At 48.6% G+C, this 17,219-nt stretch overlaps 1 protein-coding gene across 3 annotated transcripts in view; it reads left to right on the top strand.

Annotated features, from left to right (window-relative positions):
• The window catches only part of Mtcl1 (microtubule crosslinking factor 1), a 116,955-nt gene that overhangs the window by 95,364 nt on the left and 4,372 nt on the right, over positions 1-17,219 (top strand). For all 3 annotated transcript variants that reach the window (XM_038315421.1, XM_038315423.1, XM_038315422.1), the window contains 4 exons: positions 1,131-1,385; positions 9,431-9,709; positions 11,594-11,625; positions 14,156-15,695. In XM_038315421.1, coding sequence (XP_038171349.1) covers positions 1,131-1,385; positions 9,431-9,709; positions 11,594-11,625; positions 14,156-15,695 — 2,106 coding nt within the window. The remainder of the gene's footprint in view (positions 1-1,130; positions 1,386-9,430; positions 9,710-11,593; positions 11,626-14,155; positions 15,696-17,219) is intronic.

Raw genomic sequence — 17,219 nt, 5'->3', positions numbered from 1 at the left:
GCCACATGACCTCCAGGTACCCCTCAAGATCACTTGCACCACCACCTGATCCTTACTACTATGCCTGCATTACCACTGACCCCGGGCACCCCTCAAGTTCACCTGTGGCATGAACTTAGGGACCTTCAAGTTCATCCACCTGTACTGCCACCGACCCTGGGCACCCTGCTGCCATCTGCCACCAGATCTTACAAACTTGCCTGCTCTGTCTTCTGAGGTTTAAGGCTCCTATCCTTGATGAGGCAGGAACAGAGTCAGGCCAAACGTATGAAATGATAGAAATGTGGCCCTGTTTTGGTTCCTGGCTGCTCAGGCGAGGGTGTCCAGTCTGCCAGGGGCCAAAAGGAAGAAGTGTGTAAGGATGTTCTTCCAGGAGGAGCCATTAAATCCCTCCAGAAATATGCAGGGGATCCGTGTGGGTAAGAAGGAAGACATGCGTGTCGATGCAAGCCACTTTCAAACATTGTGTGTTTGCCTCAGAGGAGCCTGAAATCTACCAGTGTGTTGGCTACAATTAAAGCCTCAGGGGAGAACAGAGCCTTCCTGACAGGAAACAAGCTAGGACCTCAAGTTCAGAAGCCAGGTAGTACCACAGCCAATTCATCTTCTGCCTTGCTTGTTCAGGATATTTCAACGTACACATCCCAGGGTCAGCATGGCCTTCTGCTTAAATACAAATCAAAAACCGAGATATTTTCAGTGGAGCCCAAATCTCTATTTTTTTTCTCCCAAACTAAGACCTTGCTCTAAATATTGAGAATCCAGCAACACGTGGGACAGCCTTTGCTTAGCTGGGCTTGGTGGCACATACCTGTAGATAAACTGAGGCAGGGGGAATCCCAAGTCTGAGGTCATGCTTGGTAACAAAAGGAACCAATTTCAAAATAAAATCACTTGCCTTGCACGTGTGAGGCCCGTGGCAGCATCTCTGTATAGCGGAAACCAAAGCAAGACATAGCCTTTCTAGTCTGCTGAGTCAATCCTTAAGACCTGGCTTGGGGTGCTAGGCTCTCTGAAGAGAAAATTCCCCTGCAGACAGCCAGCCTGAGTGAGGCAGGTCCTCAGTTGAGGGGTCTGCCTCCACTGCTGGATTTCACAGAGGTGGCCCTGAGTATTGTCTTCTTTGGCAGCTGGAAGAGAAGGCTGAGAAAAGCTTGGGAGAGCTCGACTCCTCTGCGGAGGGCAAAGGGGCCTTAAAGAAGGAGAGAGAGGTCCACCAGAAGCTGCTGGCCGACAGCCACGGCCTGGTCATGGACCTGCGCTGGCAGATCCATCACCGGGAGAAGAACTGGAACCGAGAGAAGGTGGAGCTGCTGGAGCGTCTGCACAGCGAGCGGCAGGAGTGGGGGCGACAGAAAGAGGAACTCCTGTGGCGGGTGGAGCAGGTAGGTGTGCCGCAGCCCCAGAGTGGGGGGCAGCTGCACCAGAGCAAGCAGCGTGCAGACAGCTCATGGCCCTGGGAGCCAGGGGACCTCAGAAAGAAGCTTGCTGCTGTTACCTGCCTTCCGTTGAGGGCACCCAGAGGAAGACCGAGGCATGCTAGGTTTCCTGTGGCAGAGTTCTCCGTGCTCCACGTGTTAGTTACTTAGGTGCACCAAAATACCTGTGAGATCAACTTAAAAGGCGTGGTTAGCGTTGCGTCAGTCAATGTTGCTTCGTGGCTGGAGCACATGGTAGAGGAGCTCCTTCATCTCATGGTGGATGGGCAGCACAGAGAGCAATACAGGAGGACTGGGCAAGCTGTAGCTCCAAGGGCACAGCCCCAGGGACCAACTGCATCCAACCACACCCCAATCTCTTGTCTTCTGCTATCTTCCAATAATGCCATCAACTTTGAATTCGTCTAGGAATTCATTGATTTATTAGGTCAGAGTCCACAGGATGTAGTGGCCACTGCAAACATACCCTGGTCAACATTACTAATCTAGACATTTCTCAGCCTGGTGAAGTTGACAGTCGAGGTGAATCATCACACTCTTATATGACACACACCTTTTCATTGCAGAGTTTGTAGGCGATCTGCCTTTGTATGTGTGTACAGGGACTGGGAAGGACGTTTTTTAAAAGGGATTTGACTTGAAAGGGGAGGTTACTTCAGGTTATCTTCAGAAACTTCTGCTCCTGAGTAAGCTAACACTTAGGATGCCCCGGAAGACCTGGTCATGGCGCTGGCTGCAGCCTGAGTGGAATCATCACCATTAGTGAAGTAATTACCAAATTGAGTTAGAAGTCATTGTTTGCTGGCTGGGGATTGCGCCTGCTGTGGGTTTTGCTGGGCTGTGATTAGACGGAAACAGAATCCAGGGAGGTGTCTGGTAGCTCATCACCTCCCGATAAACAAACTCTGATGGATGCGGGGAGAGCAGAGGAAGCTGTTTTCCTGCTGCCTGGATATAATCCTTCCCTGCATTGCATGTCCTTGGTGAGGTTTGTGTGGCTGCAGCAGGCCCAGAGTGGTGTGGAAATTCAGAAAGCTTTTCACATCACGCTGAGAAGGGGGTGTTGAATTCCTTCCTGGCTAGGTTCCTACCCCTACAGATACCTTGCCTACTCCAACCTGTCACTCTTACACATGCCCAGAGCCTTAAGAACTGTCAGTTAGAAATGGTAAATAAATACGGCGTGGCTCCATTAATACTCGCCTGGCCAGCATTAGTATGTTAGTTAGTATGTTAGCCTGTTGAGAATGAGGCTCTTCCGGCCACGTGTACGACACAGTTCTTGTGCTAAAGTTGAAGGGCAATGGTGAAGTGAAGTCCAGATTTGCACAGGGAGGGACCCAGAGCTTCTGACTTAGGAACAGTAGAGAGGAAGAAAGCACCCTAGGGACAGAAGGGGCAGAGGCTTTTCTGGGCTGAGTCACCTTGCTAATATTTGATATGGCTCCATTTCAAAATTCTCCAAATACTTCCAAGAGGAAAAGTCCTCACTTCCTGTGTGGATTGGAAATCCAGCCCTGTGAAGAATCTGCCAGACTGTGCCCAGCATCTGCACTCTGTTGAGGGGTCCGCTACGTGGCAGAACTTCAGAGCTGACGGCATGTATTCCTATAAAATGATCGCCAATTTGTCACGCCCAACTTGACTTTTTTCTGAGGAGATGTGAGCAGATGCCTCTGCCCCAGCTGGAGTTCTGATTCAGACCAAAGGATGATTTCACCCAAATCTAGTTTAGTGACCCACCACGGGGGAAAGTTCTTTTCTGGAGCCTGGGTGGCTCCCAGGTGGAAACCTCACCGAAGAGCCCACTGTAGTGGCAATGATTTACGCGAGCTGCATCTCTGGTGCACAAACTGCAGGCGGCTCAGCCCACTGGCAGCTCCTTCCTCCACAACTGTTACTGCTTATGTAACCTTGCGGAGGACTCTTGGTGAATCCACTTCTAATTTTCTGTGCTTCTTGGGCCTTGTAAATTGCATGAAGCTTTCGCCTCCCTCCAAGAGGCTGTGCTTTATCTCCTAGGAAGAACAGGTAAGCTGTGGTGGTGTGCTGTTTGTGCTTTAACAAATAAAGCTTGCCTGAAGAACAGAGCTGGCCACTAGTTAACCATAGAGGTAGCACACACCTGTAAGCCCAGCACTTCGGAGGCAGAGGCAGAGGGATCTCTCTGAGTTTAAGGCTACCCTGGGCCACACTAGATCAATCCAGCCTAAAAGAGAATCAGCCAGGCGGTGGAGGCTCACACCTTTGATCCCAGCACTAGGGAGGTGGAGACAGGAGCGATGTGTCTGGGTGAAGAGAGGAATATAAGACAGGAAGTGGCAGGGCCACAGAGCGTTCAGTCTGAGCATTCAGTTTGAGGTCTTGTAGAGGCAGGATACCCTATTCGGTCTCAGGATTTCACAGAGCTAAGAACTAGTGGCTGGCTGCTCTGCTTCTCTGATCTTTCAGCTTTCACCCCTAATAACTGATTCTGGGTTTTTATTATTAATACCAGGTAGAATTTGTACTACAGCAAGTTGTTGCAGCCTGGTACCAGGGAACCGTCACTCTTGATCACTGCTTGTATTGCTTACCTCGAGTGTCCCTGCCACACCCTGTGAGGCCATTGTGTTCCCTGTCATGGGCCTTTGGGGTCCCCTTTGCCTGGCTGTTGCCGCTCATCCAGCCTGTCTCTGACTTCTTCAGTTTTGAAAGTCGCACATACTGTCAGTTAAACAGGTATCTGAGGTCTTTGTTTTTCTTTGAGGAATGAGGAATTTCTAGCAAAGAAAAACTTGGTCAGACACATGTGATAACCCTCAGTTTCTGAGGCAACAGTGACCCAGGGCCGAGCTGCCACCTCACTTTGATACCGTTTTGGGGCAATAAAAACAAGGACCAGGAGCTGAACTTCATTGCCGTGTCTTCCGCGTGGCCGCAGCCTGGTGTTTCAGACCTGCACCTGGCCCTCGCACCTGTGCTGTATACAATATTCTGTCTGTATGTCTGCCTGCAGGCCAGAAGAGGGCATCATATCTCATTTCAGATGGTTGTAAACCACCATATGGTTGCTGGGAATTGAACTCAGAACCTTTGGAAGAGCAGGCAATGCTCTTAACCACTGAGCTATCTCTCTAGCCCTAGCACCTGTGCTGTAGATCTGGTTAGGATTCTCCGCTCGTCGTCAGATGGGTCCACGGTAAAAGGGTGCTGAATGCATGCAGACGTGGCTTTGAGGACTCGGTCTAGCCTTTCCGCTGAAGCTAGTCAGCATTGTAAAGGGCTTCTGAGCACTAGCACAGTAGCTGTCAGCGTTTTCTGAAAGAGCAGGCTGGCTCAGATGCCCGTGGAGAGGTCAGCACGAGGGGAAACGCGCACAGGTTTCACCCGTTGCTTGCTGTTCTAATGTCTAGCTGCACATTCCGTAGATGAGCAACTGAGTGTTCCTCGTGGTGTCCACCTGATATCTGACCCCCAGAGAAACCATATAGCACTGGCTGTGAGAACTTGATACAGACAGCGAAGGAAGCAACCGTAAATCCATTTTCCACTCCCAGAACATGTGCTTCATACTTGCCCAGGGACAGTAAACTCCCGCATAATTTCTACACCACCCGCGGTGGCCTGTGTGGCGAAAGACTGTGGGAATGTGGCTGAGGTCACTCGGCGTATCTCACCTGTCATAGTAAAACTCTCGTCTCAACCCATGTGTGATGGCGTGGGGGTCAGTCACCTTTTATGGGGCCACCATGGATTTCTCCGTAGGACTGGCCAGCGCCCGGGCCACTGTCACAGAATGTCTCTATATTTGTACTTAGGGAGCTACAAGACGATTGTGTTAACCTGTTCTCCTTACAGTTAATTTTCTCAAGTCAGCTGCCGTGAGAACCCGAGCAGCCAGGCATCCTCAAAATCTCTTCACAGGGTGACCTTTTTCTCTTTGCCCTCTGTAAGGTGACCCTCTTGAGAGTCTGTCGTGCTCAATTATTTGAAATACAAACCTGTTAAATTTTCCATTTGCATTTAATGCGTTTTGCTGCAAGATCGCAAGTACAGTAGGTGTGTGGCCCCGGGAAACCCTACCCGGTCAGGACCCATAAGACTATTGCAGCAGCACACAAGCATCTCAGCTGCAGGAACTGCCAGCTCTAGCCGCTTTGGCTTGGTTTTTTAGGAAATCTGACACTTAGCAGCCCCGGTGCAAACTGCTGCTGGCTGCCTGGGTTTATTTTTGAAATCCCACTTTGCTGAGCTAGGTTGTGTTTGTTCGTAGCTCTCTTTAGTCGTTCCTTCTCCCCCTTCACACACACCCTCAGTGCCCACTTACAGCTTCCAATGTGATTCTTGCATTTTAATTCTTTGCCCAAAATACCCTGGGAGATGATCATGTGTTAAACTCAACTGCACTGACATGCGTTAGAGAAATATAATAAAAAGCTTTCCTTTTTATAGATTTTTTAAATAAAGTATTTAGCATCATTAAGGGAACTGCAAAGAAATGTGTCATTAGGAAGGGGGAGGAGAGAGTAGAGGGGACCAAGCTCGAATCTGGAGTAATCTGTTCTTTCCCTGATTTAACATTGAGCCTGCTGCAGACTGGCATCTAAGATTTTGCTGCTGTCAGAGACCCCCATCTGCTCATGGACTACCAATGATGCTCAGAGACATTTAATTAGAAAAGCGAGTTGCAGGGCCTTTTGTCCTGTTCAGCTTCCTCCTGAGCATTCACAAGCCATGCTTCTGCAAGCTCGTGGATGTAGGCTCTAATCGGGTTTCAGAGATGCAACTAGTAAAGGTACTCTTAAAAAACCAGTCTAGGGAAGCTCCACCTGGAGCAGAAGTCAGGAGCAAAGCCAATCCCAGAAGCCAACCCAGTCCCGGACACTGGCAGACCAGGATTGAGCCAGCGACCAGATCCAGAGTCCGCCATCTCCACCAGAACAGGTTCAGCCCCAAGCCAGGGACTTCTGCAGGAGGGGTTCCAGACCAGGATTTACAGAAACAGGGCAAAGCCGGCAACCTAGGCCAAAGCAGGCCTGAGACAGCAAACTGCAAGGGAGCAGAGCAAGGCACAGGAGCGCTGAGCTATCTCCAGGAACACTGAGTAACCAACGGGGTAACTAGAACTGTGACAATGACTGTACCACAAGGAACAACCATCTGAGCTTTGGATTCACTGGCACCTAGAAGATTATTCAACTGAATCTCAGACAGCCCCAACTATACCTATTAGAGGAAAAGATGAATAGAAGAGGTAAGATCACAGGCTACACCACACAGAGCAACATGACACCAGCAAAACCTAAAGACCCTACAACAGCAAGACCTGAACAACTAAATATGGATGAACCAGAAGAAAATGACCTAAAAAAATAACTTTAAGAGAATGTTTGAAATTCTTAAAGATGAAATAAGAAGTTCCCTTAAAGAAATTGAGGAAAAGGCAAAGAAAAAAATTGGAAGATATCAGCAAATCACTTAAAGAAAACTAAGAAAAAAGAAATCAAACATATAAAAGAAACTATTCAGGACTTGAAAACTGAAATAGAAACAATAAAGAAAACAGAAGCTGAAGGAATTATAGAAACAGAAATTATGAGGAAAAAGATCAGGAACCACAAATGCAAGCATAAACAGCAGAATACAAGAGATGGAAGAGAGAATCTCCAGCACTGAAGATACAATAGAGGAAATAGACTCATCAGTTAAAGAAAACATTAAATCTAACAAAAGCGTAACCCAAAATATCCATGAAATATGGGATACCATTAAAAGGCCAAATCTTAGAATAATAGCTATAGAAGAAGGAGAAGAAGTTCAACTCAAAGGCACAGAAAATTTATTTAACAAAATCATATCAGAAAACTTTCCCTACCTAACGAAAGATATGCCTATGAAGATACAAGAAGCTTACAGAACACCAAATAGACTGGATCCAAAAAAAAAAGTTCTCTTGCCACATAATAATCAAAACACTAAATATACAAAGTAAAGAAAGAATATTAAGAGCTGCAAAGGAAAAAGGTCAAGTAACATATAAAGGTAGACCTGTCAGAATTATACCTGACTTCTCATTGGAGACAATGAAAGCCAGAAGGTCATGGTCAAGCATTATGCAGACATCAAGAGACCACGGATGCCAGCCCAGACTGCTATATCCAGCAAAACTGTCAATCACCATAGAAGGACAAAACAAGATATTCCATGACAAATCTTGATTTCACCAATACCTAGCCACAAACCCAGCCCTACACAAAATACTAGAAGGAAAACTCCAACCCAAGGAAGATGACTACACCAACAAAAACACAGACAATTGATCTCACAACAGCAAATCCCAAAGAAGAAAAAGAAACGCACAAATTGACATCACCAACCATGAAAACTAAATTAACAGGAGATAGCAATCACTGGTCATTAATATCCCTTAATGTAAATGGACTCAACTCACCTATAAAAAAGCACAGGCTAACAGATTGGATATGAAAACAGAATCCATCCTTCTTCTGCATACAAGAAACACATCTCAACCTCAAAGACAGACATCGTCTCAGAGTAAAGGGAAAAAATATACCAAACAAATGGACCCAAGAAACTAGCGGGTGTAGCTATCCTAATATTTAACAAAATAGACTTCAAGCTAAAATCAGTCAAAAGAGACAAAAAAGGTCATTTCATATTAGTCACAGGAAAAATCCATAAAGAGGAAATTTCAAGATCTCCTGAGTAAATTGGGAGCATGGGGACTTTGGGGGAGGGTTAAAGGGAAAGGGGGAGGGGAGCAGAGAAAAATGTAGAGCTATATATATTTAAAAAACCAGTCTGGGTTTGAGGGATTTTTTTTTTTAATACCTTCCTCCACCATCTCAGCACTTGAGGACTGGAAATCTTGAGCTGGCCACTCTTTCCAGTGAAATACAAACGTCATTCTGATCAGGACGCTGAGCACTTAATCATGTTAGGAAGTCCTAGGTGAGAGTAGCTTCCGGCCTCGATTGCACTTTCTATAAGTATTTAGGAAGAGGGAGGCGGTAAGTAAGAGAGACGAAACCCGTGAGCCACATCTCTGGGACGTCCCATCAGTCCTCTGTGATTTTTATATAGTTGTCTGATAAAACACTCCACTCAAGATCTCCCACTGGAAGAAAGGTGCTTATTGACCCAGTGAGTGCACCTGCCAGGCCCCCTGTCTGCTCACCTGTCTGCTCAACTGTCTGCACATCTCCACTGAGCTAGGCAAGAGCTGGGAAATCAGTTTTGCTTGCAAAGCAGCAAGCCACACCTCCACAGCTGCATCTCTGCCTTGCTGGGAACCAGATCAGGGCTTTGCAAGTGCTCCCCCACCAACTATACCCCCAGCGCCTTCATCGGCACCCCAAGTGACCCATCTTTACCCGTTACCACTTCAGTTTATCAAGTCGGGCTGAAAAGTGTTCCAGGTCTTTAGTCATCTTTATAGCTAAGTTTAACTCTCTTAAGCAAAGTTAACATTGTCTTGAGCACCATGTGACTACAATCCAGTTCATTCACTTGGTTCTGTATCAAACTTGTTATCTGCCTTGGGTCAGGCAGGAAAATGGGGTTCCCCTCAGGAGTTTGCCATCCTTGGCAGTATTCCATGGAGCATCCCTAAAGTTCTGGAGGTTACTGTAAAAGAAATATTAAACATGATACTTGTTCCCATTAAACTTAAATACAAAATGTCTAATTTCCCATAAGCACAATAATTGATAAACAAATTATATGACTACAACAGAAATGAAGAAGACAATAGCAGAAACCCTCAAAACACAAATATTTGCATCAGGAAGATTCTGCAGTCCAGGTAAAGTGTGTTTCTCTTTTGGAAGCATTTGTGACATGGTGCGACATTTTGAACCCGATGCCACGCTGTTAGGCACATTTGATTCTGAAAAAGTCTTTTCAGGTAGATATAGTGGAGAAAGGATGGGCTTAGAGCAACTGTCACCCTGGAAAGGGAGGCTTATTGTTTCCATTTTGACATTCAGTTGCAGAAAGAGAACAGCCCCAGGAGAGGCGGCAGTTTCCTCTGCAGTCAAAAGGAAGACGACGCCCGCCCCTTTCCACACCAAGGAGACCTCCGTGCTCCCCGGCCTGTGTCCATGTGGCCCTGTGCAGACACTGATTCCATCCCATTTGAAGACCGGCCACTCTCCAAACTGAAGGAGTCAGACAGGTGCTCAGCCAGCGAGAACCTGTACTTGGATGCTTTGTCCGTGGATGATGAACCAGAGGATCCGCCACCCCTCAGGAACTGCCTCGCCAAGGTCAGCCTGGGTTTGTCCTTTGAGGTTACCAGCAGCGGGAGGGAGCCAACATTTGGTGCAGCCAGTGTCTGGTGGTACCCTCCCGGCAAGTTAGTTCCCCAGACCACCTATGAATTCTTGCCAATGGTAACAGTTTTGTTCGGTGGGCCCGACCCTACTCCTGTGGTCAGTTTAACTTAGCCAGTCTTGTCCTGGGTTCAGAAATGCTGGACTAGGATCCCATGGAACATGAAAACTCTCAAGAACAAGTGTAGTCAACAAAACTCAGTAGACAAAGCAAATGTATAGTTTCAACTTTTCTTGAAATCATTATGCATTTTCTGATTCTAGAAAACTCAGAAGGCTGAGAAATAATTCTGTATTAAAGAATATCTTAACATTTAGTAGATATCACTAAATGGCAACCGCAGTAAATATGTTATTCTGGGCGAAGGGAAAGAACATCCAACAAGTGGATAGATAAATGATTGAATTCAAGAGAGCCACCAAAATTTCTGTGGCACGATGCCACTTATTTTCCTCTGATGATTTTGTTTTCTAAAGCCACATTTTAAAAACTGGTATAAGAATAGTGAGACCCCATCTCAATTAAACCCGGATGATGGGGTGGGCACCCTGCTTTGGGCGTTATTACATGTGAGCCAGTTTACAGTGACTGTACTGGCTACTGTTCTTCCAGATACTTCGTACCTATGGGACTTGTCTCAGATGGGTCTGAAATAGGGAGACATTCTGAGAGTTGAATGTCCCTGGTTCAAAATGCTGAGACCTTAGGGTTTCAGGTTTCCAACTATCATGGCGTTTGGGATATTTACATGTTCATAAAAAGGTATCTTGGGGATTGGACTCGATTCAAACACAGAAATCATTTACGTTCCATATTCATCTTATGCCTGTAGCCCGAAGGCAATCTTATTCTATGCTTATTTTGTGTGTGAAACAAAGTCCAAAATTTTTAGATTTTGAAGTATTTCAGGTTACGGGTTTTTGGATTAAGGGATGGATGTTCAACCATGTATGTCAGTCACGTCAGTGAAGTCCAATGCCTTACCCTCATCAGTGTGTAGCAGGTCAGTAGGATGTCTGTTGGTTGGTGTGCCCCACCACAGATCTGCAGGCAATCTCCGTGGTACAGCTTTGTAGCAGAGAGAGCACAGGTTCAAGGGAGACCCTTACTCCTCTGTGTGGTGGAAGCAAAGGCTTGCAGTCTGTGAGGAAGGCACGCTTCAGTGTGACTGGGCAAGGGATACGGTTTCGTTACTGTCCAGTGACTGCTTCTTCCAAACCATGCCAGCATGCGAGTCTTTCTCAATAGACAGCCTTTGTCTCTGTCGCGGTTTGTCAGTACAGTTCCTGCTGCCCTTAAGGGGAAGTCACCATTTTTCTACTTCTGATCCTAACCACGAATGTTCAAAAACAAGCAGGAGTCCCTGCCCCAGAGATGCCACCCACACCAACCTCCATAGCAAGATTTGGACCGGAGGACATCGGTCTCCCACCTCTCTGCTCACTGTCGTCTCCCACTTCTAACCCCCACAGGCACCTGGACTTACTCGGGATTGCCAGTTCTTTGAGCTTCTTCATACAGTGGGGGTGCAGGAGAACCATTTCCTCAGCAAGCTTTCTAGTCAGTGTTTCTCACTCAGGCGGGCCCCTGCCTCCCTGGGGAGACCTCAGAAGCTCCTACCCTCCCATGATGCTGTGGATGCAGCTTTTACTGTTCCACTTCAAAGAGCTCGGGGCAGTAGCCTAGGACTTGGCCTCAGTGAGCATTTTGAACCACATCTTAAGAGACCATAGCAAAACAAGTCACTTACTGCAGACGGGATTCCTAGGAAGCCAGAATCAGTTGATTCTGACAGATGTTTGTTTGTTTGTTTACAGGAAGAAGAAAGTCGCAAGGGAAATCTTCAAAGGTAAGTAAAATTGATTGCTAAGTTCTAATCTTTTGCCTTTAAGGATCCACTGTTTTGATGCAGTGTTTGTGGGTATTCTCCAAAATTTACAGTAAGTAGCAGCTGTTAAACTATTTGTTTCCTAGATTAGTATTAGCAAAAAAGGCAACGTGAGCTGGTTTGTGTTTTAGGATAAGAACTGTGTTTGCCATGTCCAGAGGAGTTTTTGAGAAAAACCAGTCTTTCAGAGGTCTATAGAGACTTTCTTATGGGAAGCTCAGAAAACCACTTCATTTCTGAGGCAAATGGGGGATTTGTTTTGTCTTTGTAGTCTTCCCTGCTGTGATTCCTAGAGGGAACAGACCTTAGCTGTGACCCTCGTAATAGCTGCACCCAGCTTCCTCTTTGACAGCCTATGCTCTCTGGTTTTGCCTTTTCTTCCCTCCGTAGACGGACGTGTGTTATCTCCATTGCATCCTGTGTCTCTAGCAGTTTCCCGCTGTCAGCTCCCCTCATCCTATTTTTCCCGGTGATCTTGGAGGCTGGCAATGACTGTCTCCTTTGCAGCCTATACCATCTGTTTCCACAGAACCCACAGAGTTGCCCAGACATGGTGCCCTTCTCTGTCTTCCCCAGGCAATGCAAGTATACTTGTGGCCCTGGGCTCTGGAAGTGATCTGCATCTGCCTCTTGCTGTGTTTCCGTGGGTCTGGGACTTAAGTACTTTGGGCCGTAGTTGCTTCATCTGTAAATAGGGGAGTCAGATTCTTTGAAAGATTTTGTTGTTATTTCCTTTGTGGAGTTCACACGTATGAACACACAGAAAGCCAGAGAAGCAGCGCATACGGTTTAGCTGTGGCTCCATCAACTGCTGTGCCCCATCTACAGCAGCAATCGCTCTGTGTCCAGATGAAGGCTCGTGCCGTTCGCTTTTGATACCCAGGCCTCCCATCTCCCTCTTCTTTTGTGTGCTGCAACTGATTTTAAATCTTATTTGCTTCTCCTGATTTCAGAAGTAGTCAATGTGGGGGTTGCACATTTTAAGTAGCATCAAATGTCTGAGACAAAACAATTAAGGTGCCGACCCCTCCCCAGGCCATGTGGCCCCTGACTTCTAGCCATGTTGGGGCCCTGCCCCAACATCTTGCACCATCTCTTGCACCAGGAGGCACCCGGCCATGCGTCCAGTGCATCCTAGCATGTTGTTTCATCAATGTGGCCGTTTCTAAGGTCCACACCCCTCCATTCTTTCTCGTCTCTGTGCTCCTCCATCCAGTTAACCCCACGAAGCCCCGACCTGTGACTGCCACTAGTGGTTCAGTGTAGCAACCATTGAGCATTTAGACTTGCTCACAGTCTGGCCTTCCTGTTACTACCAGGTTCTATAGAGGGTGATCTGGGTACCAGGTATGGGATCCCTTCTGGTGTGGCTAGGACTGAGTTAGAACCCTAGGTATAAAGTCTGCCCGTCAGGCCAAGAGGAAACGGATCTAGTAGGATGGTAAGTTAGTGTCCGCCTTGCCTCCTCCCACTTCTACTGCAGCTGGAGCGATTCTGTCACCTGTGTTGGTGGGCACACCCGATCCCCAGCCTCTGACCGTATGTTTTCCCTGGTGGATGGGCAAGCAGCATGAAGACCCCACCCACCTCCTGATTTGTCCAATTTGCCACCCTACCGCCTCTGTGGAGACTGAAGAGCACAGAGAAAGCTTTCACCAAGTTTCTGTCAGATTGGAACATGGGAAGTTGAAATGGTGGTACCAAGGATCTGCGCCCACATTCATACACATTGGGCGATGGCTACCCAAGTCCAGCTCTTGTCACCCACCTACCTTCCCCCTTTACCGTTGTTCGTGTGCCTGAGGGAGTTTTCCTCCTCTAGAGGACAGAAAGAACCAACACACACACGGGGGGGGGGGGGGGGGACAGGCAGGCCACTTGGCTATTGAGAAGAAAGCTGGGACAGAAGGCGAGGACACCCCTTACTGAGTTGGGTGGGCTTGATCGTATTCTAGGTTGAGACAAGACTCAAAACGGATCAGGATTTCCACTTCCCCATTTCCTCCGACATCTTCCAAGTGGCCTTTGGAGACGTCAAAGTCAGTGTCCTTCCAGCCAGTGGAGGATGAGGCTGTTTGGATGAAAAGAGATGAGAACCTGTAGATGTTTCACCAGGGTCTCTCTCTGAACGTCCTATGGCTCACAGTAGCTAGAGAGTATGGCGTGTTCATCTTCACAGGTTCGCGGAAGCCAGCAGAGGGTGATCCTCCGTAGTGGCTTGAGTCGCCAGACCACAGTCTAGAATTAGCTATGACTGTGGGTAGGTAATCTACGCATCTGTGTGGCCACGGAGGGAGAAGCTCTATTCAATTCACACCAAGGCAAAACGGCAGGCACAACTGTGGGCATTCATGGGGTGAGCGTAACAACCATGCAGGATATTAGTGGCTGGCCCGATTTTTAAGAGTCAGGTAGAGGCAGGCACCTCCATGGGTATGTCCTGGGTAGAGTACGTTCCAGGAGCTGACCCCTGTTCTGCTTTCTTCCCCAGGGCTGTGTCTGTGTCCTGTATGTCTGAATTCCAACGTCTGATGGACGTCTCCCCATTCCTGCCTGAGAAGGGCCTACCATCTGCCAGCAGCAAGGAGGATGTCACTCCACCCCTGTCTCCCGATGACCTGAAGTACATCGAGGAGTTCAACAGCAAAAACTGGGACTATACTTCCCCAAGGGCTGGGACCGATAGGCCTCCAGACCTCTGGGCAGACAGGACCGAGGTGGGGCGGGTAGGACATGACTCCACCATGGAGCCTTTCCCTGACTCCTCCTGGTACCTGACCACAAGTGTCACCATGACGACAGACACCATGACCAGCCCAGAGCACTGCCAGAAGCAGCCACTGCGGAGCCATGCCCTCACCGAGCAGTCTGGGGTACATGTATTGCACAGCCCCCCTGCTGTCCGCCGGGTTGACAGTATCGTGTCAGGTGGTGAGGGCAGGAGTCCAGTGGACCCCGAGGGTCCCTTTCCTATGAGCAGAGCAAGAGGGAACCTGGCAGATGCCAAGGGAGGTCATCCGGAACCTGTACTCAACAGGTGGCCTTGCACCCCACCCAGACACTCCAGGGACTATGTGGAGGGGTCTCTTCGCCCCCTAGAGAAACCTGTCTGCCCCTCCCTGGGGTTCCCCTCCCCACTGCACAGCCTCGATATGTCTAAGAACATGAGTGACGACATGAAAGAGGTGGCCTTCTCTGTCAGGAATGCCATCTGCTCCGGTCCCGGCGAACCTCAAGTCAGGGACATGGCCTGCCAGACCAACGGGTCCAGGACAGCAGGAACACAGACCGTCCAGACAATCAGCGTGGGCCTGCAGACTGAGGCCCTGCGTGCCAGCGGTGTCACCAGCAGCCCCCACAAGTGTCTCACGCCAAAAGCCGGAGGTGGCACTACACCCGTGTCCTCTCCTTCCCGAAGCCTTAGGAACAGACAGGTGGCCCCTGCTATCGAGAAGGTGCAGGCCAAGTTTGAACGCACCTGCTGCTCCCCAAAGTATGGTTCTCCCAAGCTTCAGAGGAAGCCCCTGTCCAAAGCTGATCAGCCAAATAGTAGGACCTCGCCAGGCATGGCCCAGAAAGGGTTCAGTGAGTCAGCCTGGGCCCGTTCCACCACCACAAGGGAGAGCCCTGTGCACACCACCATCAACGATGGCCTCTCCAGCCTCTTCAACATCATTGACCACAGTCCTGTTGGGATGCGAGCTGGGAGCCGTTCTCGCTCAGCAGAACCTCGACAGGAGCTGGGTCCAGGCCAGGAAACGGGCACCAGTTCCCGAGGAAGGTCCCCCAGTCCCCTAGGCGTGTGCTCAGAGGTGTGCAGGGAGGACGGGGGAGAGAACACACCAGTCAGACAGGACTTATCTGCACCCCCTGGCTACACGCTCACTGAGAATGTAGCCCGGATCCTCAACAAAAAGTTGTTGGAGCATGCCTTAAAGGAGGAGAAGAAGCTAGCCGCCCATGGCCCCTCAGGTCTCACCAGCGACAGCCACAGCGGAGAAGCAGGACCAGCTGAACCAGGATCCATGGAGGTAAACTGGGTACCGCTCCATCTCCCATTAGCTCTGCCTTTAGCTGCCTAGCTTAGAAAGGCCGGGTGGGTCCTGGGCACTGGTTTCGGGAATTCTTGTAAGTTGTCAGGAAAGCAGTGAACCGTGAAGTGGGACAGGCAGAAAGATACACCCTGAGTAACTTACAGAAGAGATTACTTCTACTGTCCTCAAAATCATGAGGACGTGGTTTGGTCCGACACTGTCGTCTGGTCTGGGTTAGCCTTCCTCTCTCGGTCTGGGAGTTGTACCTGCAGCACACTGGCTTTCTCTCTGTGTGACTCGGTGCAAGGGTGAAAACTGAGTGAGTGGAAACCATGCGTGCACGTGTGTCTGTCTGCCTGTCAGGACTTACACGCTGCAGACGTTTTGTGGGCTTCATGAGTGTGTATTTGGACCACACAGACACAAAACCCTTTCATTAGGAACTACAAGATTAGCTTTTGGATTCTCGGGCCATCTCAGTAGAGATCAGCAGATTGTCGTCTTATAAACCACCCTTCTTTGGACTCAGGCAGTGGATAAAGTAAAAACAGTGCCCCAATAGAATGTGGCAATGGTGACCCAAATCTGCCAGCACTGAAGTCCATTCTTATACATGTACCTATATATCCCCTTGTGTTCTTGCACTGGAAAATAAAAACAAAAACAAATCAAAAACCACACAAGCAAACAAGGAAGCCCACAGGTATGGTGGTACACAGCTTTAATCCTAGCACTCAGGAGACAGAGGCAGCAGGTTTATCTCCAAGCCCTCGGCCATCCAAGGCTGCATAATGAGAGCCTGTCTCAAAAGCAAGGAAGGAATCCCATGTCCACAGCAAAACGAAGCAGCCTGATACTGAGTGGTAACGGCAGTGGGGACTGGCGCCTCACGCAGTGCCGACAGAGCAGGTCTGGCCGGCACGTGATCACATGCCGGCTGCTCCCGTGAGCCTAGACGTGCCTGTGTTCATGAGCATCATCCAAGGCCAGCCACTCCCACATACAGCAAGGGCAGGGGCAGAAAACTGCAGGGTGCTCTCAGACTGCCCACTGCTTCCTGGTAGCTCTGGCTTCCTGGGTGACAGGAGGGGAAAGGTGTATATTCCCTTTGCCACTAGCCACAAACCGCTCACAGTGGAGAAATGGATAGGTTTCCGGTCCAGCCCTCGGAGGAGTAATTAACTCAAAAGACAGAGTTCAAACCAGTAGGGCAGGCCTTGCTGTTTTGACTTTTAGCTATAGAAATGGCAATCCCATGAGCTGCTCTTCCCAAGGTCTGAGTTCTAGGGACAGATTTCTTAAGAGTTTTATAATTTAATTATGATTATTTAATAATTAATATCAATCATTATCACTATTTAATTGGGGGTTGTGTGCAGTTTCAGAGGTCTAGCCCAGTATCATCATGGTGGGAAGCAACGGCAGAATGCAGGCAGACGTGGTGCTGGAGAAGGAGCTAACAGTTCCACATCTGGACCCACAGGCAGCAGGAAGAGAGGGACTCTGGGCCTGACTTCAAAC

Source organism: Arvicola amphibius, chromosome 18 (assembly GCF_903992535.2).
Source record: "Arvicola amphibius chromosome 18, mArvAmp1.2, whole genome shotgun sequence".
NCBI lineage: Eukaryota > Metazoa > Chordata > Mammalia > Rodentia > Cricetidae > Arvicola > Arvicola amphibius.
The sequence above is the reverse complement of the archived record's forward strand: the minus strand, read 5'-3'. Positions and strand labels throughout refer to the sequence as shown.